Here is a 25728-nt window from a genome sequence, read left to right as displayed (position 1 = left end):
CTGTCTCTACATAAAATACAAAAGAACGCTGGGGACATGGCTCAGTGGTCAAGTACCCTGGAGTTCAATCCCTGTTTACCCCCAACCCCCCAAAATTAACCATAGAAGAATTTCTCTTTAAAGATTTTTTACTTTGGGGTGGGTTGTGGCTCAGTAGTAGAGTACTTACCTAGCACGTGTAAAGCACTGGGTTTGATTCTCAGCACCAAATATTAAAAAATAACTAAATAAAATAAAGTTAAAAGACTTAAAAAAAAAAAAGATTTTTTTTCACCTAATTAAGAACAGAGAAAAACTTTTGTCTCATAGAAGGAAGTTGATTTGTATAATTTAAAAAGAAATTAGCATGTTAATATAGAGAAACCTTATACTTTGAGGTTTATTTTAAGTGAATGAAAAATGCTATTTCTGCTTATCCTATTGCCTTTGGGCCTCCTGGAGAGCAATATGTTTGTTAACAAGTAGGTTCCAGTTTGAATTTTTTTATTCTTTAAAAATTACTGTTCCCATCCCCTAACTAGACTTGTGAAATTAACAAAAATTAATTTGAAAAAGCCAGACCTGAGCTATAACACATAGAAGAAACTATGAGAGAAACTTTACAATTTAGAGGAAGGTGAATTTCTTCAGAAGACACAAAAAGCATTTAAATGTAGATGAAAAAGAGATTGGGCTAGGGTTGTGGCTCAAGCGGTAGCACGCTCGTCTAGCATGCGTAAGGCACTGGGTTCAATTCTCAGCACCACGTAAAAATAAAATAAAGACATTGTGTCCACCTAAAACTAAAAATAAATATTTGGGCTGGGGATGTGGCTCAAGCGGTAGCGCGCTCGCCTGGCATGCATGCGGCGCTGGATTCGATTCTCAGCACCACATAAAAGTAAAATAAAGATGTTGTGTCCACCAAAAAAAAAAAATAAATATTAAAAAATTCTCTCTCTCTCTCTCTCTCTCTCTCTCTCTCTCTCTCTCAAAAACAAAAATTAAAAAAAAGATAAACTGGAATTGATCAAAATTAAAATTGCTGAGCTGGGTTGTGGCTCAGTGGTAGAGTGCTTGCCTGGCATGTGTGAGGCACTGGGTTCGATTCTAAGCTCCGCATATAGATAAATAAACAAAATAAAGGCCCATTTTCAAAAGATATGAGTACAAAAATGAAAGAAAGCAAGCCACAGGTTGGAAGAGATTTGCAGTATATCTGTCTGACAAAAGATTTGTAATGGGGGTAAAAGAAAGTTCTTACTAATAATAAAAAGACACACAACCCACAACCGTTTTTTTAGCAGGTGGAAGGCTATTGAGAGCTTCACAAAGGAAGATGCAGGGAGGGTCAGAGGAGCCCAAGAGTGGGTGCTCCAGATCATCAGCTGCACCACTCCACACCCTCTAGAATGGCAAAAATTAAAGGTTGGCGGTGCCACTTGTTGGTGAGGATATAATACAACTAGAACTCTCACATGCCCTGGGGACACTCAGTAGCATGACCACTGTGGAGTGGTGGCTATTTCTGACGGGGTTAACGTGCTTCTCCCTATGACTGTAGACACTGACTCAATGTAACTGAAGGTGGATGTCCACAAAAAGACATGAATTGTCATAATGTGTGTGTTTTTAAGTAGCCAGAAACTGGACATATCCAAGATCTCCATCAGCAGAAAAATGGAGAAGCAAGTTGTGACACACTTAGCAGTAGTTGTTACACAAGAAAACTACTTTTGTAACAATTTAGACAAATCTTTTTTAAAAAATATTCACACAGAAGCATTCATACTGTATGATTCATTTATAGGAAATTCAAGAATAGGCAAAACCAAATTCTGATGATAGAAATCAGAACAGTGGTTATCTATGGTGTTGGAAATTCTCTTTTTTGTCTAAAGTCAAATAGCTAGAAAATTGCAGAATAGAGATGAGAACCTAGGAGTATGCCCTTTGCACTATACCACAGTAGAAAAAACCGTTTGCATATGTGCCAGTGTCACGTGCATTCACACACACACACAAAAAGAGTTTCACAACCTAGTACCCTCACATACTATGATATGTGAATGTCAGCAAACATCCCATTCTGTTCTGTTAACTTTTTGAGTGCTCATTTTTGAACTACCAAATTCATCAGTCGATACAGTTTGAAAATTGCTTCTGTAGACATTAGTGAATCATTTTAGAGTTTTGGAAAAATAGTTAATGCCACAATATATACGTGAAAATGTAGTAATGTGATTTGTATATTGTTTTACTTTAATTTAGTGTGATAATTTTACGAACGCTTTGTCTTTCAGCTTACCAATAAAACTTTAAGTAACAGCAGTCAGTCCGAGTTAGAAAGTCGACTCCATCAGCTAACAGAGACCCTCATCCAAAAGCAGACCATGCTGGAGAGTCTCAGCACAGAAAAGAACTCCCTGGTCTTTCAGCTGGAACGCCTCGAGCAACAGATGAGCTCTGCCTCCACGTGTCCCGTCAGCATGTCTGGAATTGAGAATGGAGAAGGTAACCCACAAAAAGAACACAGCAGGCAAACATGGTTTTGAAAAACTACAGAAAGGCGATTTTTGTTTGAAAAGAAACTTTATTCCATGAAGAACCCAGTACTTTCTGAAGTGAGACCTGAGCTGTGTGCTGCAGTGTGAGCATAGTAAGATGGGTAGTGGACTAAGGAATGTCCTTACAGGTGTTGGGCGAGGAGAAAGAAGGCCTGAAGACTGGTCATCATGCTGAGACACATAAGATAGTTAACAAGATGCTGCTGATGAAGTAGATAACTCATAGAGAGGGGCTCTTAGGGAACTTAAAACACAATTTGTTTTAATATTGTTTTAATAAATAATTATGAGTATTAAAGGTGATATGCAATTCACAGAAATTCATCCATGCTTTATGGTTTTAAAAGAGGGATCTATAATTTCCCAGAATACATATTCAAAGATAATGTGCCAGTATAAGCATCTGCAGATCAGATTTTTCTCTTTTTTTTTTGGTACTGGGGATTGAACCCAAGGACATTCAACCACAGAGCCACCTCCCCAGCCCTATTTTGTATTTTATTTAGACACAGAGTCTCAGTAAATTGCTTGCGCCTCACCATTACTGAGGCTGGCTTTGAACTAGCGATCCTCCTATCTTAGCCTCCTGAGCCACTGGGATTACAGGCGTGTGTCACCACACCTGGCAGCAGATCAGATTTTTAATCTTAGAAATTGTACATGCAGTCATTCAGCAAATCTTTCAGTTCTATGACTTAAAAATTCTTTAACAAAAAACAATTTTTAAAGAGAAACAGTGTGGGGAGGAAATCATAGTTTAAGTAGAGTGGTCAAAGAAGGTCTCATTGAAAAGCAGCACGTAAGTCCCAGAGGAGGAAAAGAAGTGAACTCTAAGAAGCCTATAGAGAAAAGCAAGCAGAGAAAAGAACAGATGCAAAGGTCCTGAGGCAGGTGTGTTCCTGGATATTTCAGGAATAGAAAGGAATCCAGTGCAGCTGGGTGAGGGCAAAAGAAGTGTTTGATGAATTCAGAAAGCTTTCAGGAGGCTCTGTAGGCCTGCGTAAGGACTCTTTATGAACAAAGTAGGAAGCCATTGAGGCTCTTGAGCGCCTCTGATCTGAGTTACATTTTATCAGGATGCCTTATGGCTGCTACATTCAAGTGACTCAGGCTGGGGGTGTGCTTCAGTGGTAGAGCACTTGCCCAGTATGCACAGGGCCTTGGAGGTGATCCCCAGCTCTGCATTCTAAGAAGTAAATGCAAAGAATGGACTGCAGAGGGCTAAGGCCTGGGGCAGGGGGATTAGGGAAGCCATTGTATCGGTTCATATGAGAAATGGTGATTTCAACCAAAATTGGATTGTGGGGGTCAGTTGAGCTGACAGGATTTGCCGGATTGGTTGTGAAGTTGGAGAGAAAGGAGTGAAGGGTTTTGGCCTGAGCAGATGTCACATACTAGGTCACGGAAAATGCCAGGAGGGGAAGGTCAGCAGGGGACGTCACGTCCGAAGTTTTAGGCCTGAAGCATTTGAGGTGTCCCTCAGACATCCTGAAGGAGGTGCACAGGCAGAGGGTAGGTTGAGAGGGGGAGTCAGGACTAGAGGTAAGAACTTGGGAGTCAGAGTCCTCAGTATCCTACAGAGACTGTGGCACAGGAGCAAAGGCCATTCAGGCTCTCACCACACTGGATATTCATAAACTTTGATTTTTGCTAAAATTATTTTCTTCATTTTTATTTGTTTTATTTTTGTGTATATGGAAGTTTAAACATTTTCTGTAATTGAATTTATCTTTCTTGTCTTCATGGTCTCATCTACTTTGCATATGATGCTTAGAAGGCTGGCCTGGAGAATTCCATCCACGTATAATATATTTCCAACTGTAATTTTCTTAGGATGTTGCTTTTGGTGTCAGTACATTAATCTATTTTTTTATTTAAATAGGCACACGTTTGCGAAATGTTCCTGTTCTTTTTAATGATGCAGAAACTAACCTAGCAGGAATGTATGGAAAAGTTCGCAAAGCGGCTAGTTCCATTGACCAGTTTAGGTAAGCAGTACCTGTCAGGATGAATGATCAACTGTTTTTAAAATGTCTTCTAGGGCTGGGGATGTGGCTCAAGTGGTAGCGCGCTCGCCTGGCACGCGTGCGGCCTGGGTTCGATCCTCAGCACCACATACAAACAAAGATCTTGTGTCCGCCGAGAACTAAAAAATAAATATTAAAAATTTTTTTTAAAAATGCCTTCTATAGGCTGGGATTGTGGCTCAGCGGTAGAGAGCTCACCTAGCATGGGCACGACCCGGGTTCAATTTTCAGCACCACATAAAAAAAATAAATAAAGGCATTGTATTGTGTCCATCTACAAAACAAACAACAACAACAAAAAAGATTCCCCCCCCCCATCTCTCTTTAAAAAAAAAAAAAAAAAATGCCTTCTAGTGGGTACAGTCACAGTTGAGTCCCATCCAGCAGAGCTGAAATTTCAAGTGACATTAACCGGACTTCTTTTGTGATATTTCAATGCCATGAAGTGGCTTAAAGAGGTCTGCCAGTGCCTACACTTTATTGGAAATTTCTAACCCTGGCCATTTCTCTTCTTGGTACAACTAGTTCTCATTGAATCTCATTGAGAAAGCCTCTCCTTCATGTAAAATTATCCATTTGAATGTTTTATCCCACTACTTTATGTATGGCTAGAAGAAAATATGTTGCTGTATCTAACTGAACAGGATATTTTTATTCAAAGCACATAAAGAATACATAAAATGTATATAGTATTATATTTACGTATAAATTTTTTGCACTAGCAAACATCCACCTAATTGAGAAATGTTTTAGCAGTTTGTATATAGCCTTGATAAAGTTCATATCTAAATAACCTATGTACTTTTGCTTCTTGATGTTTATAAATTATTATATAATATAATAATTTTAAGTTTGTTTATTCATTTACTTATTTGTGGTGCTAGGGATGGAACGTGAGGTCCCACACATACTTGGCAAGCACTCCACCACTGAGCCAAATCTCAGTCCTTCCCTCCAGATTTCTAAGCTTTAATAAGATGGTCAAGTGGTTCAGAATGCCAGAATAGAGCTATATTATTAAAAATAATAAGTTAATAAATTTTATATAATATAGTAGTCTTTTCTGACCTTTCTTGTCAGAATAGAGCTATATTATTAAAAATAATAAGAATGGTATACTAAGATTAGGATGCCATAGTAATTCTCTCCAAACTAAGTGCATGAATTTCAACTCTTCATTTATTTAGCATATGTAGTGCAATGTGTTGTGCTGGTGCCAATAAAAAAAGCAGAAAGTTGTTTATACATGTGTCCATCTTAATAGGGAAAGAATGTTGAACAGGGCAGGGTGTGGGTAACATGGTCAGGACGTCACAGGCTTCCACCCGTCTACTCAGGTGTTCACTGAGTGTCTACAGCCTCATCCTTTGAAAGCACATATCCACGCAAAAGCTTCCAGATTAGCTGTTTACCAGTTAATACCAACCAGACTCTCCTTTTCCATGTGGCTTGCCTCATCTTTTATACTTTTGTTCCTAATAGAAAAATTATTTAGAGAGGGACCAAGTTTACCTTCTGTATTTGTGGTTATAGAATTAATAGAAATACCTTATGCTAAAGTTTAACAGCCAAAACCCAAATAATAACTATGACATTTCTATGTGGTTATCTGAAGTAACCATTTAACAATTTACTGTAAAAATCATTGTTCTATGATGACTATATAAATAGTTTTGATTTGCCAAATTATTAAATAATAATAACAGAAAGATTTGTCTTTACATGTAATTCTCTTCTCTCTCTCCCCTGTTTGCACAGTATTCGTCTGGGAATTTTTCTCCGAAGATACCCCATAGCTCGAGTGTTTGTAATCATCTATATGGTAAGTAACAGCTGCCGGTCTTGTTGATATTTTAGCAGTCACTTTTGAAAGAGAATAACTCTTATTTTTGGTAATAAGTTTTCTTTCCTTAGGGCTGTAGTGTAGCTCTGGTAGAGCACTTGCCTAGCATCCCTGAAGCCCTGGGTTCTGCTCCAGCACTATACCAAAAAAAAAGAAAGAAAAGAAAAAATACTTTATTTCTTAAGTAAACAGTTCATTATATCTAGAACATAAATTGTTCAAAGGCTTTTCCAACAAATAAAATTTAAGTGCAGTTTAATAGTTACCTCCATTTTAAGCCCCTATACTGATAAAAGTACAGTAAAAATTATTAGTTGCCTTTTTATCTTGATGTTATAAAGTTGCTTAAATTATTTTCATGTGTTTTGCTTTGTTTTCTAAACAGATGTCAAAGCTCATATATTTCCTTCCAGATTTTTCTTTTTTTTTAAGTTTGTTTATTCATTTACTTATTTGTGGTGCTAGGGATGGAACGTGAGGTCCCACACATACTTGGCAAGCACTCCACACTGAGCCAAATCCCAGTTCTTCCCTCCAGATTTCTAAGCTTTAATAAGATGGTCAAGTGGGTCAGAATGCCATTGCATATGTCTTGTGTGCCTCAAAAGCCCGCTCACAATGCTGGCTGGGTGTGTCTCATAATGATTGGGTTGAATTAAGATGGGCTGATTTCTTGAAAAGAAATAAAAATCTACTTAAAAAGAAATTTCCATGTGAACCACTAGAGGGAAGAATTCTTCCTCTAAATAAAAAGTTTTTAAGGAGGGAGGATGGGGAGAACCAAAAAAAAGAATGGCATCAGAAAGTATTCAGAACACACCCCACTGGGACCAGTTCCCAGGTGTTAGAGTTTTTCAGAGACACAGATACCATCTGCCAGCATGTGATGCCACATGTCGAACACTCCAAGGTGATGAGGCATTAAGGAAGCCTGTCACATCATTTCAGCATTACCTTGGGGGAATTAGAAGAGATTTGTCACTGGATTACATATATGCCCTAAATCAGCCCGTGACACTGACACATTACTCCTGTCAAGAATATTTTCCCAAGGCTGGGGAAAGTGGTAGAGCACTTGCCTAGCATTTGAGGCACTGGGTTCCATCCTCACCAGCACCACATAAACAAATAAAGTTTTCTGTCCATCTATACACAAAAAAAAGAACATTTTCCCAGCCAGGCACAGTGGTGCATGTCTGTAATCCCAACAGTTTGGGAGGCTGAGGCAGGAGGATCGCTAGTTCAAAGCCAGCCTCAGCAACTTGGGCCCTAAGCAACTCAGTGAGACCCTGTCTCAGAATCAAATACAAAAAGGGCTGGGGATGTGGCTCAGTAGTTAAGCGACCCTGGGTTTAATCCCTGGTACCAAAAATAAAAGAATATTTCCCCATCTCCTCTTCACTAAGTCTTTCAGTCAACTCCCTGTATATCTAACGATTTTAATCCTGCCTTCTACTCTGCATGATCCCCTGATTGGCTGTCTGCGCTCTGGTGTGTGCGTGTTGGGAAGGTGCTGAAGCTCAGGGCTTGACTGCTCTCCACTGAGAAGTCTGTGGGCATAGCACCTCTTGATGACCCTCCTGCACTGAGCTCCTGTAGTTGTTCATTTGTTCCTTCATTATTCATCCAGTAAACATGTATAGAGCTCTGCTGTTTGAGATCTGGTGCCTCCACAAGGGTGCTGAGACAGGAGGCACTGCCCTTCCCTCAGTGCACTACTCAGCGGGCCTGAGGGAAAGACTTGATTTATTTATACATTGTTTGTTGTTTTTTCCCCCATTTTTAGGCTTTGCTTCACCTCTGGGTCATGATTGTCCTGTTGACTTACACACCAGAAATGCACCATGACCAACCGTATGGCAAATGAAAGAGCCCAGTTGTTTTGCTGATGGTCTTTGACTAAACCTGGAGTTTGCGGGAAGGCCAGTTGCTTAAACTGCTGAGGAGGGTGCACAAGATGGTTTTATCACTACAGCTTTTAACTTTTTAAGTTATTATATAACTACTCTGCTACCTAAATCTCCCTCTTGTTTCCTTCAAATGGTAAGAGTTTCTAAAACAGACATAATTCAACAAGCTCAGCTCTGCTTTTTGAGTCCAATGGTCTTAATATATGTAGATACTGGGGTTGCTCACCTTTGTACAGACCTCCCTGTATTTTAGGTGACACTGATTATGGGTTATAATCAGGGAAATTGTATTTAGTGATAAAAATAAAAAGTTTTCTTTTTTGGTAATTCAGTCTGCCTTTGTATTTTCATATATTTAACTTTGCAGATAGAGATTTACTTTTTACATGTTAACGACCTGACTGGTGTAAATCTTTTTGTAAATATATAAATAAAATTTACTGTGCATTTTTTCTTTTTTAAATAATGGTTTTTCATCCCCATTAAATAAATAAGACCTTTGCAGATGGATTTCAGTTGAGTGGAGCCTGAAATCACAGCTGAAATCACTCCTAAGTGACCTTAGAGAATTGCTGCTGCTCCCCAGAGGAAGCTCTTGCCTGAGGACCTTGCTCTCCCTTCTTCCATCCAGAGCAGGAGGCCCCTCCATCCCATGCTGTCCTCCTTAGACTCTTGTATACACTCCATTGACTTCCTCCTCTTTTCCGTTTCTCCAGCCTATACCTTGGGTTAATTTATGGCATCCACAGCCCCTGCTTGTCGCACACAGGAACAAATCTGTTCTAGCAACTGTACGCTTTCATTTCAGTGCAGAGATACCAGAATTGTCCTCTGAGGAGAGTCATTTTCCTTCAGTCTGCTATAATACCTGTTTGACTTTGCTTTTCTTAAGTTATTTTGTCAGTTGAGGTTTGGTGGCCTCTTCACATGTGACTAATACACGTGGCTCTTGGCTGTCGAGGAGTATTCCTCCCTATCAGGGAGTTAGGGTTAGGGTACCTAACTGACAACCTGACCAGTTTTATTCCTAACCATATCACGACCATGACACTAATCCACACGGAAGCCTATAAGTCCTTTGAAAGCCTTGGCACATTATGGCATGTGTGTTTTTCTTATTTTTTATCATAAAATAAAGTTTTAAAGGTCAGGGTAGGTGTGTGGGGGCTTTTTCTTCAACTTGTCATGAATGAAAAGGTTCCACATCTTGTAAAATAAATACTAGGGGTTGGTGTAGAACATTCCTAAATCTCCATAGAATTTGTGCAGGGTTCTTGGTTGGGAAATGACAACAATCTGTGAAGTCAGGTGTGATCTCAAACAATAAAACAAGAGTTTAGTCCTGCTGATATTTTGAAGGGTTTCTCTCTTGCTGTCTCTTCTAATTTGGAAACATTCCTTAAAAATGGAATGTGATGTACTTAAATGGAACACAGACCATGCCTCAGCACTGTGCACTGCCAGGCGGTCCATCTCTGTGTGTGTCCTCCTGGCTTTTGTGGGGGTGTCTGTGAATCTTGTTCAGTCTTTACACATTCTTGACACTGGAAATAGTTGGACTGTTTCCAGGATTATTTTTCTGTAGTTACTTATATCTTTAATTGAATTTTGGTTTCATTATTCTTGACCACTAACAAACTGGAGAATTTTAAAGTGTTACCATTCACTTATCCTCAGAGCACATGAAACCTTGACCTAATTAAAGGGCTTGTACAAGAATTAAATAGGTATTCTTCTCAATCCGGTGTATTCATTTAAAGGTATGTAAAATAAATAGATGTGTATATATGCACACACACGTGGTAGCAGAGTTCTGCGCAGCTCTGTATATTCAGGTGTCAGTTGGAAAGTGAGATTATTTTAAATTTTCCTTTCTTGGGCTGGGAATGTAGCTCAGTAGTAGAGCGCTTGCCTAGCAAACCAAATAAAATTTCCTTTCTCTTGAAATTATGCTTTGTGAAAACCACAATTTCTATCCACAGGACAAAAACCTCAGGAAAAGCATGGATTTTGTTAAAGTGTGGTGGGACCAGGCTCACCCTGTTAGTTGGGCAGATGAGGGAGGAGAATGCGGGGCCAGGAGTCCAGCTGTATTTTAAGAAGCCTGACATTCAGCTCTTGCTGTAGGCTGGGCAGGGAAACTGCTTAACTGGGCCTCAACAGGCTCCAGCTCCCTATTGCAAGAGGCCTGCTGAGTGCTGGGGCTGACCAGGGTCAGCCTCTTGGTCTGGATGGAAGGAGGAGAGAGCTAGTCAAGGACTAAAGGACTTTGAGCTATGATTGGCCAGAAGGAAGAGCTGAGATGCTGCCCCAGCCGCTCATCAGCACACATTGAGAAGAGTATTCCTGTTGGTTCCTGAGAGAGAATGTGGATTAAATGATCCTGAACTTCCACACTTCTGATCCATGATGGGCTTCCCTGACAGACTCAAATTATCCCTCCAAATGAGCAGAACTTACGTAAGAGTACTTGAACATCAACCGTGTCATAGAGGAGCCATATTTATGAAGATACTGAAAGGAAAAAGGATGTGTGGTAAAATTATTTTAAGCCACAGTAAAACAACAAAGTGAGCTAAATTCTGAGGGCCCTGAGCACTAGCCACTGCTAGGGGCAGGGACAAAGTGGTGGACAGAGGTCCCTTTCCTTGTGGAGCTTGCAATTAGGTAGGAAGGGCAGGCTAATGCACACAGCCTGTCACTCAGTGTAAAATCCTATGAAGAAAAAATAAAATGTGCAAGGATGTGGAGTGAGATAGCAGGGTGACAAGGAAGGTCCTGTCTGAGGAGGTGGCACTTGGGCAGGGCCTGAGTAAAGGGATGGGCTTTCTAGTAAGAGGCACAGTCCTCTCGATGGGAGTGTGCTTGCTATGCTTGGGGCCCGGGACAGCAAGGCCCATGTGGTCAGAAGGGAATGACTGAGCGGGGAAGGTGTGTGTAGCTGGTCTTATGAGGACCTGTCCACCAGTGTAAGGACTCTGGACTCTTCCCTTCTCTTTTCTGTACGGTAACCCCCTCTGCCTCTGAACCACTGCCTTAAAACAGGGAGAAGCTAAGCAACACCTGAATACAAGGCAGTTATTTCCTAATGTGACATTACGTTCCCTCTGGACCCACTGCAATGCTCCTGTCTTTACTTTTTGCCCTGTAGCACTAGTCACACTGAGTTTGACTCAGTGGTGACATTTATGCATACAAACTTAGCAACTGCTAGAATTTTCTTTAATTCACAAACATGGTTTAAGTCAGTGGACTCCAAGACATAATTAAAACTTTAAATATGATCAGGTCTAGAACAGGGCCCACCCTGCGTGGAGGAACATTAGTTTTTAGGAGGGCAAAAATATCTTATCGCTATGGTATGTAAAGTGCAGGATGCGTGCAGAGATACAGTACACCTGTGGTTTAAGGTTTTATGGAGAATAGTGATGGAAAAATGGTCTAGAAACACGGGCTGGGGCTGGGGCTCTGTGGTACAGCGCTTGCCTTGCACATATGAGGTACTGGGTTCAATCCTCAGCACCACATAAAAATGAATAAACGAAGATATTGCATCCACCTATAACTAAAAAATAAAAAAAGAAAGAAAGAAACACAAGCTGGAATGATAAGGCAGAGACCTGGTTCCTGGCCTTACCCAGTGCAGCTTGGTATAGGCCATTCACCAGGTTTTGGTCTTCACTCCAAGAAGTGAGTTGTTGTCACCAGTGTAATGCCAGCAGAGGGGACGGGTGCTGTTCCTAAGCCGAGGCTCGGTCCTCTCAGGTCTTTCCACCCAACTTGTCCCTTCTCCATGAGTCCAGCATGTCCCTCCTCTGCCCAGATCCTGAGTGAGGAAGTCCTGGGGCATGTCTACAGTGGACAGACAGCTTGACGAAAAGTAAGTCCTCACCCGTGGTGACCCCTGAGACCGGAGGACCGTGTTGCCATGGCATAAGCCAGCCACGTGTGTCCTTCCCTAGCAGAAGTGCTGTCCCCTGTGTCTTGGGAACACATCGAAGAGGGCAGCAGAAGAGCCAGAGAAGACGTGGCAGGGGAAGTGGAGGTCGGAGCCATGTGGCTGGCCTAGAGGCGGAGTGTGTCAGGCAGATTTCACCCCGTGACCAAACCCTGAGAGAACAACTTAGGCAAGGGAAAGTTCATTTTGGCTCCCATTTCAGAGGCTCGGTCCATGGTTGGCCAAGTCCATGGCTCTGGACCCTGTTGAGGCAGCACATTGGGACAGAAGGGTGTGGCCAAGGGAGTCTGCTCATGGAGGCTGGGAAGCAGGGAGAGTAGGGAAGGGTCCTCATGGAGGAGGCACCCTGCGAGGGCACGACCCCAGTGGCCTCCTCCAGCCAGACTCCCCACACCACCTACAGTCCATTTCAGTAGGATGGTCAAGCTGACAGTTCTCACAAGCCCATCATCTCACCCAGAACATTCCTGCATTAATCCAGGAGCTTTGGAGGACACCTCATACCCAAACTATAACAGGGAAGCCGAGCCAAAGAATGCAAGCAGACTCTAGAAGCTGGAAAGACAAGGAAAGGGGTTCACCCAGAGCTTCCAGAAGAAATGCAGCTCTGCCCAAATCTTGATCTTAGCCCAGTGAGACTTCAGAACTGACCTCCAGAACTCTGTTTTTCAAGCCACAATGGGTGGTAACTTGTTATAGCAGCAGTAGGATACTAATACTGTCCCTCTCAGGTCTAAGTGCCCTCAGCACACAGGAGCCCCCAGTCATAAAACCTGGGCTTCATTAATTGCCTCTTCAGTCTCTGTCACTCTTGCTGGACTCTAGGCTTGTAGCATTATTATTATTATTATTATTATTATTATTATTATTATTATATCTAGAACCTAGATTGGTAGAAGGCACTTAGTAAAAACTTAAGGCGGATTTGTGGAATGAACGATCACTTTACAAAACCAGGACAAATGAGAAACAATAATGTGATATCAAAAAGAACCTTGAAGCTGGCTGCTGCTGTCCTCTGGCCGGCTGGCTTTTTAGCTGTGGTGCGAGGCAAGAGACCTGACATCTCCCACCCTCGCTTCCTCCGTAAAGTTGGAGAAAAGGCCACCATCGGAAAAAGGGCATTTTTCGAAGCTGCAAAGTGCACTCGGTGTTGGTCTTATTTTAAAGTGGAATGAGACTGAGAAAGTGAAAACAGCCCCCCTGACAACCCGTCGGCCCTGTTCCCTGCAGAACATAAGCAGTACTCAGAACACGACATTGACAAGGCCACTCTCGTAGGCACAGAAAGCACTAATCACCCCTCCAGGCCCGGGCTCCTTTCTGGGTAACTGCTGCTCCCCCAGGAAGAGAATTAGCCCCATTTACCCTCTTCCTAAGTAACATTATTGAGGTCCTCAGTAACTCACTGCCCCTGCTGGACAGTGTCCACCCAGGCTGGCTCCTTTTCCTTCACCATCACCAGACACAGCCCCGGAGGACCATCTCTGAGCACTGCCTCCAGCTCCGCACACCTGACCTCGGGAGCCTGTGTTCTGTTTACTGTTTGTTGTGACCACAGGTCAAGGCCGCTCCTTGGCCAGCTGACTCAGCGAGGCGCCACCTGGTCAATTTAATTTTACAAACAAACAGGTTCTGCGATGCACCCCGGTCCTTCAACGACTTACCAGTGGGATCACACGTATCTTTTGTTTGTTTCCACGTCGCCATGGGTTTGGACTCTTTGGTTTCAAAACAAGGCAGTTTCTCAAACCTGTCTGACGTGTGGGCTCCGATTTCACATCTTGGCTAACCCTCCCAGGAGCTTTTAGTCGCTGGAGAAAACCTGCTATGTTTTTTTTCAAATAACGCTCAGTCCTGGGGCGAGGCCAGATGTGCTGATGGGAGGCAATTGCTCTCCGCCAGCCGGAGAGGACACAGGTGTGTGTCCCCGCTTACATCTGCCTGAGGTCTGGGCCCTGGGAGCCATCGCCCCACTAGCCACCCAGGCAGGAACTCACCTTTCTGCAGGAGGTGAACAAGAGTGTTTGCTTTAATTTTAGCCATAACACTGCCCCTAAAAACATTTCATATCACTTTAGTTTCTCTGATTATTAGAGCAAGAGTCCCTAATCATGGAAAATAAAGTCCCGCCTTTTCTTCCCAATTGTAGATGTATATGTGCATAGGAGGGTCCAGGCGAGCAGCAAGCTGATACCACAGGCCCGACTGACCTCTGGGCTGGAACCCGAGAGAACCCATACAGAGGCCCCGGCCACACTGCCAGACTCCTGACCCCAAGGACACGTGAGATGTCCCAAGTCCACTGCTGGACTGAGGCCTGTGTTAGGCAGTGAGCACACTGGTCTGTGCACTCGCACACTGTGGGGGACTCCTGGGTGCAGGCCACAGACACCCAGCTCTGACTGGCGTGGGCAGAAAGGAAGCCTGTGGGTTCACCTGCTTCTGTTGTGTCTGAAACCAGCCCCGGCACTGCTCTCCTTTCTTCTAGGCTCCCTTCCTTCTGTGCCAGCTTGATTCACAGGTGGCGGCTCCCCAGAGGTGACCACACTGCTCCAGTCACATCCCAGCTATCTCCCAGCAGCCCAGCACGCACCCTGGGGCCGGAGTCCATCGGCTCAGGATGCACCGACTTAGAACTTGAGCCCACGGGTTGTGAACAGAAAGAGGGACGGATGGGGGCCCAAAGGAAATGACAGGCTGCTGTGGGAGAGGGGGTGGGGGCTGAGGTCCGCCCAGCAGGACAGCGCCTGCCTAGAATGCTTGAGGCCCTGGGTTCCGTCCTCAACCCCCAACCCCCAAATAGGAATGGAAGCCAAAGGATAAAAACCACAGCCATCTGCTGTGAGTGCCCTTCCAACTGCAGAAACAACTCCATGAGCCATTCTGTCGACATAACGGCGGTCAGTATTATAGTAAGCACCTCCCACAGGCTCTCCACTACAGTTAAAGATATAGACAGGAAAAATGTCAAACTTACAGAGTTGAAAAAATAATACAATGAACACCCACAAGCCCTTCGCTGAGACTCCTTCATTGTTAACATTTGCCCCATCTGGAGTCTCGGTCTCCCCCCACCCTGCCCACCTTCTTTTGGTCCTTCAGGTTGGCATCTTGAAGAGCGTGAGCTGATTATCTCATGCCCTTAGAAGGACCATGGTGTGGATTTGACATTTGCGGGGAGAATGTTACAGAGGTGACCCCGGATCACTCCATCAATGCAAGAGGCGCAGGCCAGGGATGCGAAGTCTGACCTCTTGGTTCAGAGGTTGAGATCACTCCCTCCCAACAGTGTCTTCTTCCCTTGGCTGTGAGTGAATGTCCTCGCAGGCAGGGTGACACCTTAAAAACTTGCAAACTTCCTATTCTCCAATGAACGTTCGTGGTTTGGGGAGCGCTTTGATGATCCTTAGGGAAATTATTACACTGGTAGCTGAAATGGTGATTTTCTAACTCTGCCATCTTCCTTCTGTCTTGTTGGCTAGTCTTTTTCTTTCCCTCTACTCCCCCTCTTCAAAACACTATCTCTGAGTACTTACAGATTCTTTTAAAATTCAATTTGTTGAGATGCATCAACCTCATTATTTTTTTTTTAAAAAAAATTTTTAAATATTTTTTTAGTTGTCAATGGGCCTTAAATTAATTAATTTATTTCTATGTGGTGCTGAAAATAGAACCCAGTGCCTCACACATGCTAGGCGAGCACTCTACCGCTGAGCCACCACCCTGGCCCCCTCATTACTATTATTGATACTTAAATTGACCCACATTCAGCTGGCTTGATTTTGCCTTCATGAGTTTTGAGCATTTCTTCGCTTCCTGGAACTCCGAAATGTTCCAGTCTAATCTGATACTTTCTTGCCCTGGACCTGAAACCAGCCATATCTACAACCATCCACCTGATTCCTTTTAGTGGAAAATGATGTTTAGAATCCCAGAGCTCAACACCGGGACCTTCCATACAATTTTTAAAGTTGCTAACCACCATTTTAATCGTTTCATGATATTCCCATTAAGCAATGGGACTCTGCAATTTCACTCTACCATTAGTGCTGAGTTTCGTGGCCCTGCGGAAGGAACCCAGGGCCTGGCTCACGCTAGGCAAGAGCTCCACCGTTGAGCTATGTCCCAGCCCTGTGGTATGGGCACTTTGGAGAGAATCTTTCACTATTCAAAACAATACTCAGATGAAAAGCTGTGAGTGAAAGTCTTTCCTTTGTTTTGAATTGCTCCAGGATACGTCCTGGATCAGGGTCTCTGGGTTAAAGGGTAGAGACACTTTCCAGACTGTTTCCAAACCACCCAATTGCCCTCCAGAAAGAGTGTGTGAGCCTACCCACCCTCCAGGAGCCGATTCTTAGTGAGCTCTAAGGGCGAACGTTTTAGAATTTGAAAAAGGACAGCTTAGCAAACCCAGCAGCCCTCACCGCATCTCCTGGGGTCAATACTCAAGTCTTTGATAACCAGTCAGGCAGAATTTTTTTTTGTTTATTCTTCGAACATGTTTTATAAAATCAGGTCATTTTAACCAGAAGACCCAGCAAAAGAGGAACTGAGTGACAGCTGTGTCCTCACGATGGATAATGAGCGGGAGGGGGATTGAGACAGGTCTCCCCCAGCGTGGGCCCTCCCAAGGCCGACACTGCTGGTGTGTCACCTGCAGGTGAGGCTCCGAGGCCCCAATCCCCCAAGCCTGCAGTCACTACCCACTGCAGCCCCTTCCCATGGACCAGAGGACTCCCAGGGGAACACGTAGCCCTCACCATGACGTGCACAGCCACTAACCAGGGGAAAGACAGCCCTGCAGAGAGCCGGACCAGGCCACACTCAGTCCTCAGGACACACAGCATCAGCCACAGCTGGTGGGACCCCATTGGAGCCCACCCCAAGCTGAGCACTTCATCCTGAGGGTGAGGATGGCTCTCAGGAGCAGCAGCCTTGGGTCTGCGGGTTACAGAGACAAAGATTTCAGTCAGATTGGTTGCAATGCAGATGAAGGTGTGCTACACAGAGAAAGGGACACCAGGTGCTCACGGCATCTCCACTCAGCATTTTGCACCCACCAACTCCCTCCTTACTTGGTTTTGTCCCCTGTCCTGGTCCGGTCACCACCATCGCCACCCCTCAGCCCTTCCTGGCTACACAGCACCCGCTGCACGCCCACCTCCGCCCTCACCACGCTGGCTCAGGAGCCAGCCGCTCTTCTTTCCTCGGTTCATTCATCCATGCATCATCCAAAAACAGGGCACCCAACTAGCATCACTTATTCTAACTAATACAGAAATCAAGCCTTGGATTCAAGAAGTCCAACAAACTGCAGAAGGATTAAAAAAAAAAACCAATAAATTTACTTTACATAGACAAATCATAATAACATTGCTTAAACACAAAGACAATGAGGACATCTTCAGAGCAGAAGAGGAAGAAACAGAGACTGCTTTCCAAGCCGCAACAGGAAGATTGATAGCTGCCTTCTCATAAGCAATAACAGGATCCAGAAGGCAGGGCATGTTTACTTTTCTTATTCTGAGAAAACAAAACTGTCATCCTTGAATTCTACATTCAGCAAAAGCATCTGTTCAGAATAAGGATAAAATAAAGACATTTTCAGACAAAGGAAAATTGGACTATTGAATTGAGTTGTAACAGGTTCTGGAAAAAGTTGAAGAAGGATAAATCCTAGGACCTGCGGATAGCTTGGTCCCAGGCTGCTCTGAGCTCTCTACTTTTGCTCAAGCCAAAGCAATAGGAAATGGAAAATGGGGACCTTAATGGGTCCAAACACTGTTCCTACCTGAGAATAAGTTACACAAATGAGTGTAACTGTTAGCTATCGCCAGGTAACAAAAATCACACTAAAAACTCAGTTCCTTAAAACAATATTATCGCTCATGAGTCAGTAGGATGATCTGCTGACCTGCACCAGGGTCAGCTGATCTCATGGGGGCTTGCTCCTGGTCTGCAGTTAGCTGGCAAGTCCGCTGCTTACCTGCTGGTCTACATGGCTCTGCCCTATGTCTGAGTTGGCTGGCTATCAGCAGGTGTGATGGGGGTGCCTGGGCTCTGTCTTTCACCATCCAAAAGGCTAGCCTGAGCTGGTCACAGGAAGGGGCAGGGATCCACGGGAAGAGCAGCAGCAAGACCAGGCACAGAAATGGCACAGTGTCACTCCCTAGCCCAAGCCCCCAGAGCTAGGGAAATAGACTCCACCCCCTAGTGGAGAAGCTAAAAAGTCACCATAACAAGGCAGAGAGGGAAATCATGCAACATTGGGGCCAGTTTTTCTCATTAGTCTATCAAGTGACTGAAAGAAAAGCACAAGCTACTGTGGAAGAAGGAACAAGTCTTCTTCCTCCCAGAGGAATGCCATGCCTTAGGCTAAGGATCTTTCACGTATATATTTCATCTACCCAGTTTTATTCCACTGGTAGGGAGAGAAAGTAACCTGACCAAGGTTGCACAGTCAAGAGGCCATGACGCAGGCAGATGGACGTGAGAGCCAGCCTCTCACCTGCCCACTCCATTGCCTTCTTGGCCCCGCTGGGACAGTTACCTGGGCGTGTACCATGTGACATCAAACCCCTCTGGGCTTCAGGTACTAATAAACACATGTGGGCCTAAGGTGAAGTAATGTTTGTTAATGCTTTGAGAAAGACCCTCCCCCCATACCGACTAGTGAATAAGTGTGAGCCTGAAACTCACCCAGACCTGGCTCTGCCAGTTGCTTGGCCAGTCACTGATCTCTCTGAGTCTTTGTTTTCCCATCTGCAAAATGGGGGACCCATCTCGATTGCAAGGATTAGGGGAGACGATGTCTTCTTCAATGCCTGGGTCCAGCCACACACAGTAGGTGCAGGATAAATGCAGGCTCCCTCCCCCACTATCTCCTTCTGTTCACTGGGGGTGGGGGTGTGACTGGAAAGGGGTCTCGGAGCAGCTTTGCCAGGCCACCTGATAAGAAGGGGGCAAGCTCCGTCTCCTTAGTCATCATACATGGATTGCTCCTTCCTGCCGGAGCATAATTAAATCTGAGAGCAGCGAGCACACATAATTAATGATGAGGATTGTTAGGCGTGACTTTGGTTAATGTCTGTGACTGTGGAAGAGCCTAGTCATGGGCAATTAGTCTTTATCGTGTAATTACGACGCTCAGTTGGCAGGAGGGGAGTGAGCAGCTTGCAGGTCTGGGGCGGCAGATGGAGGGCTGGGCCTTCCTGGGCATCCAGGACAGACTCAGGCCAGACAGGACAGGAGTTCTGGGAGGAGGTGGTGGCCCAGCCACCCGCTGTGCACGGAGGCCACGGGGACAACTCTGCTATCAACATCAGAGTCCTGGAGGGGGATATTTGAAGTCTGAGTTAAAAGAAAATGGAAAAATGAATTATTTAAACTTTACATTGTATTCATTTATTTACCTTCTGAATAGGTAATACATTCCCTTGGTTCTAACATTGAAATTGTGAAAATCTTCCTTCCACACTGACCGTCATTGTTATCCAATGTATGTTCTCTACCCTACTTTTTTTTTTTTTTTTAATTGAACCTAGGGGTGCTTAATGACTAAGCCACAACCCCAGCCATTTTTGTGTTTTATTTAGAGACAAGGTCTCTCTGGGTTGCCTAGGGCCTTGCTAAGTTGCAGAGTCTGCCTCTGAACCTGCGATCCTCCTGCCTCAGCCTCTTAAGCCGCTGGGATTATAGGCCTGCATCACCACACCCAGCCTCTCCCCCACTTTTCTAAAAAACACAAATGTTAGTAAATACATTGTTTATTTATTTATTTATTTATCACAAAAAGCTTCCTCTAGGGCAGGTGACTGCTCTGTGTGATACTATGCTGGTGGTGGGTATTATGTACATCTGTCCAGGCCCACAGAGTGCACATAGCAAGGGTGCATGCACCCTGTGGGTGACAGTGGTGCTCTTGTGGGTCTGTTGACTGTAGGTTCTTGTAGGTCCAATGATCTCAATGGACCATTCTATATGACGTTCTGGAACAGGCAAAGCTACAGAGATGGTGGAAGGATCAGTGGTTGCCAGAGGTTCGGGAAGAGATGGTCGGTGGGATGCAGGGGGTTTCAGGTTGGTGAAACTGCTCTGTCATTACGTGATGGGCATGTGTCATTCCACTTTTGTCCAGATCCCAGGAGTGTACCCCATGGGCTATTGCTGTCAAAGGTCTGGGAGTTCCATTGTGGAAGGAGGATGGTGGCGATGGGTGCAGAGCATGAGTATCCTCAAAGCCACAGAGATGCTCACTAAGAACAGTGACTCAGTAGAATTTATGTTGCACATATTTACAATTTAAAAAAGAGAGAGGGGCTGGGGCTGTGGCTCGGCGGTAGAGCACTCGCCTAGCATGTGCGAGGCGCTGGGTTCAAGCTTCAGAACCACATAAAAATAAATAAACAAAATAAAGATTTAAAAAATACCCTAAAAAAGATGTTTAAGAAAGAGAGAGAGAGAGAGAGAGAGAGAGAGAGAGAGAGAGAGAGAGAGAGAAGAGAGAGAGAGAGCTCTGTAAACATAGACTTTAGGCCCTGGTCATGTAAGGACACTGGCCCGTCGAGTGTGACCTAGGGGCAAGACCAGGGCAAGGTGTTCACAGGAAATCATGGGCAGGGGAGTGATCAGTGTGCATCTGGAACTCTCTGTACTTTCTGCTCAATTTTTGTGTCAACGCAAAATCGTTCTCAAAAAATAAAGTCTTTTAGTTTCCCAAAGCCTGGGTTGTGTCAAAAACCATCTTGTGATGAGCAAACCGCAGGCTGTGTGTCTTCCCGAGGGATCTGGGCAGGCTCTTGTGCTGTGAGAGGAGTCAACTATGAATCATCCCCTGGGTCACAGAAGTGACAGGTCCCCGCCAGAACTGGAGAGCAGGCCTTTATCATCCTGGCTGAAAGCAGAGCTCTCCGGGCTCCCAGGAGCGCACACAGTGAGTCTCACCTCTCTGGGCCATAAAGTCCCAGCTGGTTGGAGGCAGCAGTGCCAGGGCTGGGGGCAGGCTCCTGGGTATCAGACCAGGGTGGGCACAGATACAAGGAAGGCCTCCACAGCCCCCACTCCCACCCGTGGGCAGCCCACTAGCTCCAACCCCCTGACCTCAGCTGTCTGTCAGTTGGAGACACTAATCCTTTCTTTCCCACCCCTGCCACATCCTCCTGCGTCCAGGGCATGCTTGGAGGGGAGGGTGGACAAGCACAGGCTCTGTCCAGGATGCTATCTGCATCCATTGGGAAAGCAGAGGCCAGGGAAAGTGCTGGTGACTGGCTCAAGGTCATGGCCCCTCCCACCTCCTTGAGACTGATGCAATCAAAGATTGGCTGGAGAAATTTCCAGATGGCTTAAAGTAACCTTGACCTCTATTCCAGAGAGATCCTGTACCCAAGGGCCCTAAGATTGAGCTTGCTGGTTTGTTTTTTCTTTTACTGCTTTGTATTTATTGTTTTAAATAATTTACCATGGTTTTAAGTAATTGCACATTTTACTTTTTTAAAAAAAATTTTAGTTGTAGATGGACACAATACCTTTATCTATTTATTTATTTTTATGTGGTGTTGAGGATTGAACAAGGCAAGCCCTCTCCCACTGAGCCACCCCCCCCAGCCCCACCCCACCCCCACATATTACTTTTAACTTACCATCGTTTAAATAATCGCCTCCATTGTTTTATATATGTTACTGCAAAGTTGATCAATGTTGCATGTAGAACATTTAGACCAAAAGAAAGGAAAAAAAAAAAATATATATATATATATATATATATATATATAAAGAAAATTAAGATACATGCATTCACACCACTCAAAAATACAGATGTGGGCATTTTGAACTTGAACACTGGTTCTTTTTTCTATATCTTTTCATGTGTTTGTGAAACAAAGTTTTACCAGTGCTCACTGTGTGTCAGGCACTGTTCTAGGCACTGGCAACATAATGATCACTAAGTCTGGGTTCCTGACCTCAAGAAGCTTAAAACTGGATACACGGACGCAGGCTCATTGGCTCCAAGGCACACGCATGCGCACCTGTGTTCCTTCTGTCTTCCCGTCTCCCTCTTAGAGTTTGGTTTCTTGACTGGTACAGAACATCATGTCTTGGAAACCGTTTTTTTCCCTACTTAATGTATTCCCAACCCTTTCCCATGTGAGGAAACATTGCTTCACAATCTCATCTCAAGGGTTACATAGTGTCCTGTTCTGGGAATGTGCCAGAGCTATTTAATCAACCTGTTGTTGCATAGTTAGGGCTTCTGTGCAAATCTTCCTAGCTGGATCTTTGAGCACACTCGTGGTTATTTTCTTTAATTTTTTTTTTTTTATTATTGTGGTCAAATACCTAGAACATAAAATTGGCCATTTTAGCTGTTTTTAAGTGCACAGGGGCATCAGTACATTCACATTTTGCAAACTTCACCGCCCCGGCCCCCGCCCCCTCCACAACTCTCTTCATTTCATGAAACTGAAACTCTGTGGCCATTAAATACTAACTAACTCCGCTCCCCTCTGCCTGCCCTGGGAGGCATGGGTTATGCTTTCCCCTTGTCTCTGCATTTGACGACTCCATAAGTGGGATCACATGGTGTCGCTGCTGGCTTACTACACTTAGCCCACTGTCCTCAGGGGTCATCCATGTTGCAGCCTAGGTCAGAGTTTCTGTCCTTGCGAGGCCAAGTGCTACTCCATGGCATGATCTGCCACATCTGACGCAGCCTTCTGAGGTCCTTTCTTCGGACCGCGACCTGGAAGTGGCCTTGCCAGGTGAAAATTCGCCCTGCTTCTCCCTGAGCTTCTCCAGAACGCCTGCCCGTTTCCTGAAGCTTTGCCAGCACTGAGCATCGTGAACTTTTTTCTTTTTAAAAAACATTTTTATATGATTTTAAATTTGCAGAAAGCTTGCAAGAAGAGTGCAGAGAACTCCCCACCTGTTCTCCTTCTCGGGCTCCTCCGCCACCTCCTCCCTCCTGCACAGTTTTTCTTTCTGAGCCTCTGAGTAGGCTGCTGGATCATACCTTAGGTATGTCGATGTGGCTTTTCCTAACAACCTCTTACATAACCACATACAATTACAAAAAAATAAAAATAAAAATCAGTAAATTTACCCTGATACAATACCACAATTTTGCAATCCATATTCAGTATTTTACCAAGTGTTCCAATAACGTCCTCCACAGTTTCCTGGCATCCAGGATCCAAATGCAGGATCACACATTGCATTTAGCTGGCAAGTCTCTTGAATCACTTTTAATCTGGGATATTATACATTTTTAAAACTTTTGCCAGCCTGAAAGACACCAAATTGTATCTTCTCGTTATTTGCACTTCTTTGATTTCTGGCAAAAGTGAACACTTCTCCTGATGGGAATGAATTATTTCTCTATATTCCCTTTTGGCACTGCCTGGGGATGTCCTCTGTCCTTCTTTTGCTCCTAGATTTATCCCAGCACTTTAGGACTCAGAGTTGACCTTCCCTAGCCGCGCTGCTGCCTGGCCCCGTCTCCTCAGATGGGCCTCTTGGCGAGAGTTTTGAAATAGCACAGTTGCGTTCTCTGACCAAGGACACCCCATCTGTCCTTCCAAACTCCAGGGAGTACAGACCAGTGATTCCTGTTTGGGTTCCGTGTTTCCTGCAGGATCTGACCCTCCGCCAGCCCCGGCTGTTTCCAAGAGGCCACCTGCTGCGTGTCAACGTGGTCAGCGGCCCCCAAGGTTGCTGTTGATCAATGTCTGCTGCAGGCGGGTCCTGGTGGCCAAGGCCTGGTCTGTGTCCTGGAAAAGGGGGATTGCGGCACAGTGGAAAACTCTGGGGACTGCAGGGGACAGGTGGGGGTCTCAGATGCCCAAACAGCAGCAGGCGCAGGCTGGACATCACTTATTTAACCTGAAAAAAGCTCCTTGGTGTGGCGGAGCTTGGTCCCTCTCCTGGAAAGATGGAAAATGCTGACTCTCATGCACAAAGCCACCAACCAGGAAAGAACAGCCAGGCCACCAGAACACCACATTCTCTTTGTCACTTGGGATTGCTATTTACTATGAAGATTTTTATACTCTTTTGTGTAGTCATAAAAAGAAAAAAAAATAAGAAAATAAACTTCAGTATTCAGGTTCTGACTCTTACTTCATATTCTTTTTTCTGTCTTAATTTTTTCTAATGAGGGAAAATTTAAATATGTAAAGTTAGTGCAAATAGAACAATGAGTTCTCAGGTGATGGCTTATCCCCACCCCTAAACCTACATCCCCCTCCCACATTAGTATGGAATAAACTTTAGACATCATTGACTTTCCTCTGTAAACTCTTCAGGTTTTGTTCCTTTTTTCTTTCTTTCTTTCTTTTTTGGTACTGAAAATTGAACTCAGGAGCACTGAGCCACATCCCCCGCCCTTTTTTATATTTTATTTAAAGACAGGGTCTCACTGAGTTGTTTAGGGCCTTGCTAAATTGCTGAGGCTGGCTCTGAACTCACAGTCCTCCTACCTCAGCCTCCTGAGCCGCTGGGATTACAGGCATGGGCCACCACACCCAGCCAAATTCCATATGTTGAAACATAATCTTCAGTGTGATAGGGAACTTCAGGAGGCGGTTGAGTCATGAGGACAAAGCCCTCGTGGATGGAATTAGTGACTTTATGAAAGAGCTGAAGAAACTAGCCTGTGTCCCTTTGGCCCTCTGCTTCTGCCAAGTGAGGTCATAGTCCCCCCCTCCTCCAGAGCATGCCACAACAAGGTGCCATCTTGGAAGCCAAGAGATGGGCCCTCACCGAGCCTATAAGTGCCTTGGACTTTCCAGCCTCCAGAACTTCAAGAAAATAAATATCTATGGTTTATTAACTTCCCAGTCTTGGGCATTTTGTTATAGCAGTGCAGCCTCAGACAACATGTCTCTCAATGTCTTCTAATCCATGTTATCCCTCCCTCATTTTTTATCTTGCAATCTGTTGGTAGAAGAAACCAGGTCATTTGAGCTTTAGAGTTTTTTGCACTCTATCAGTTGTGTGTTTATAATATAATTTAGCATTTCTCTAATTCCTGTATTTTCTACAAACTAGTAGTTAAACCACGAGTGTTTTGATAATCCAAAGGAAGATTACTGCCAAAGTGCCTCTCTCAGTAAATGTGAATTTTCCTTAAAGAGGGCCGGGAGAGAATCAGAAAAGACTGAGCAGACCAGGACGATAGGGTGGAGTCAACAAACCCAACTCTGTTACTGATTACAGTTTGGGGTGGGTTACAGGTTCTTGTTAAGTGGGAAAGGTCGGGGATGGACATGAGATCCCAAGGCTCAAGGGAGCAGGCTTTCTGAAATCAGGTGCCAAGGCCTCTAGAAGGTCATCTGGGCAGCCAGTGAGCTCAGCCCATCCTGAGAGTGAAGGCAATTGAAGGCAACTGGTCTACCTGGTACAAGGAGGCCCAGGTCTCTGCATGGCTCAGTAGACCCTTGGAGTA

The 25728-nt window shown here is 44.5% G+C and overlaps 1 protein-coding gene across 1 annotated transcript in view; it reads left to right on the top strand.

Moving 5' to 3' along the window:
• Window positions 1-8653, top strand: part of Golga5 (golgin A5) — a 35801-nt gene extending 27148 nt beyond the window's left edge. The window contains exons 10-13 of the mRNA XM_027931695.2: window positions 2283-2493; window positions 4429-4534; window positions 6332-6395; window positions 8203-8653. Coding sequence (XP_027787496.2) covers window positions 2283-2493; window positions 4429-4534; window positions 6332-6395; window positions 8203-8283 — 462 coding nt within the window. The 3' untranslated portion in view covers window positions 8284-8653. The remainder of the gene's footprint in view (window positions 1-2282; window positions 2494-4428; window positions 4535-6331; window positions 6396-8202) is intronic.
• The last annotated feature ends 17075 nt before the right edge of the window (window positions 8654-25728 follow it).

This window comes from Marmota flaviventris, chromosome 2 (genome assembly GCF_047511675.1).
Source record: "Marmota flaviventris isolate mMarFla1 chromosome 2, mMarFla1.hap1, whole genome shotgun sequence".
Classification (NCBI taxonomy): domain Eukaryota; kingdom Metazoa; phylum Chordata; class Mammalia; order Rodentia; family Sciuridae; genus Marmota; species Marmota flaviventris.
This window is presented reverse-complemented; position numbering and strand designations above follow the sequence as displayed.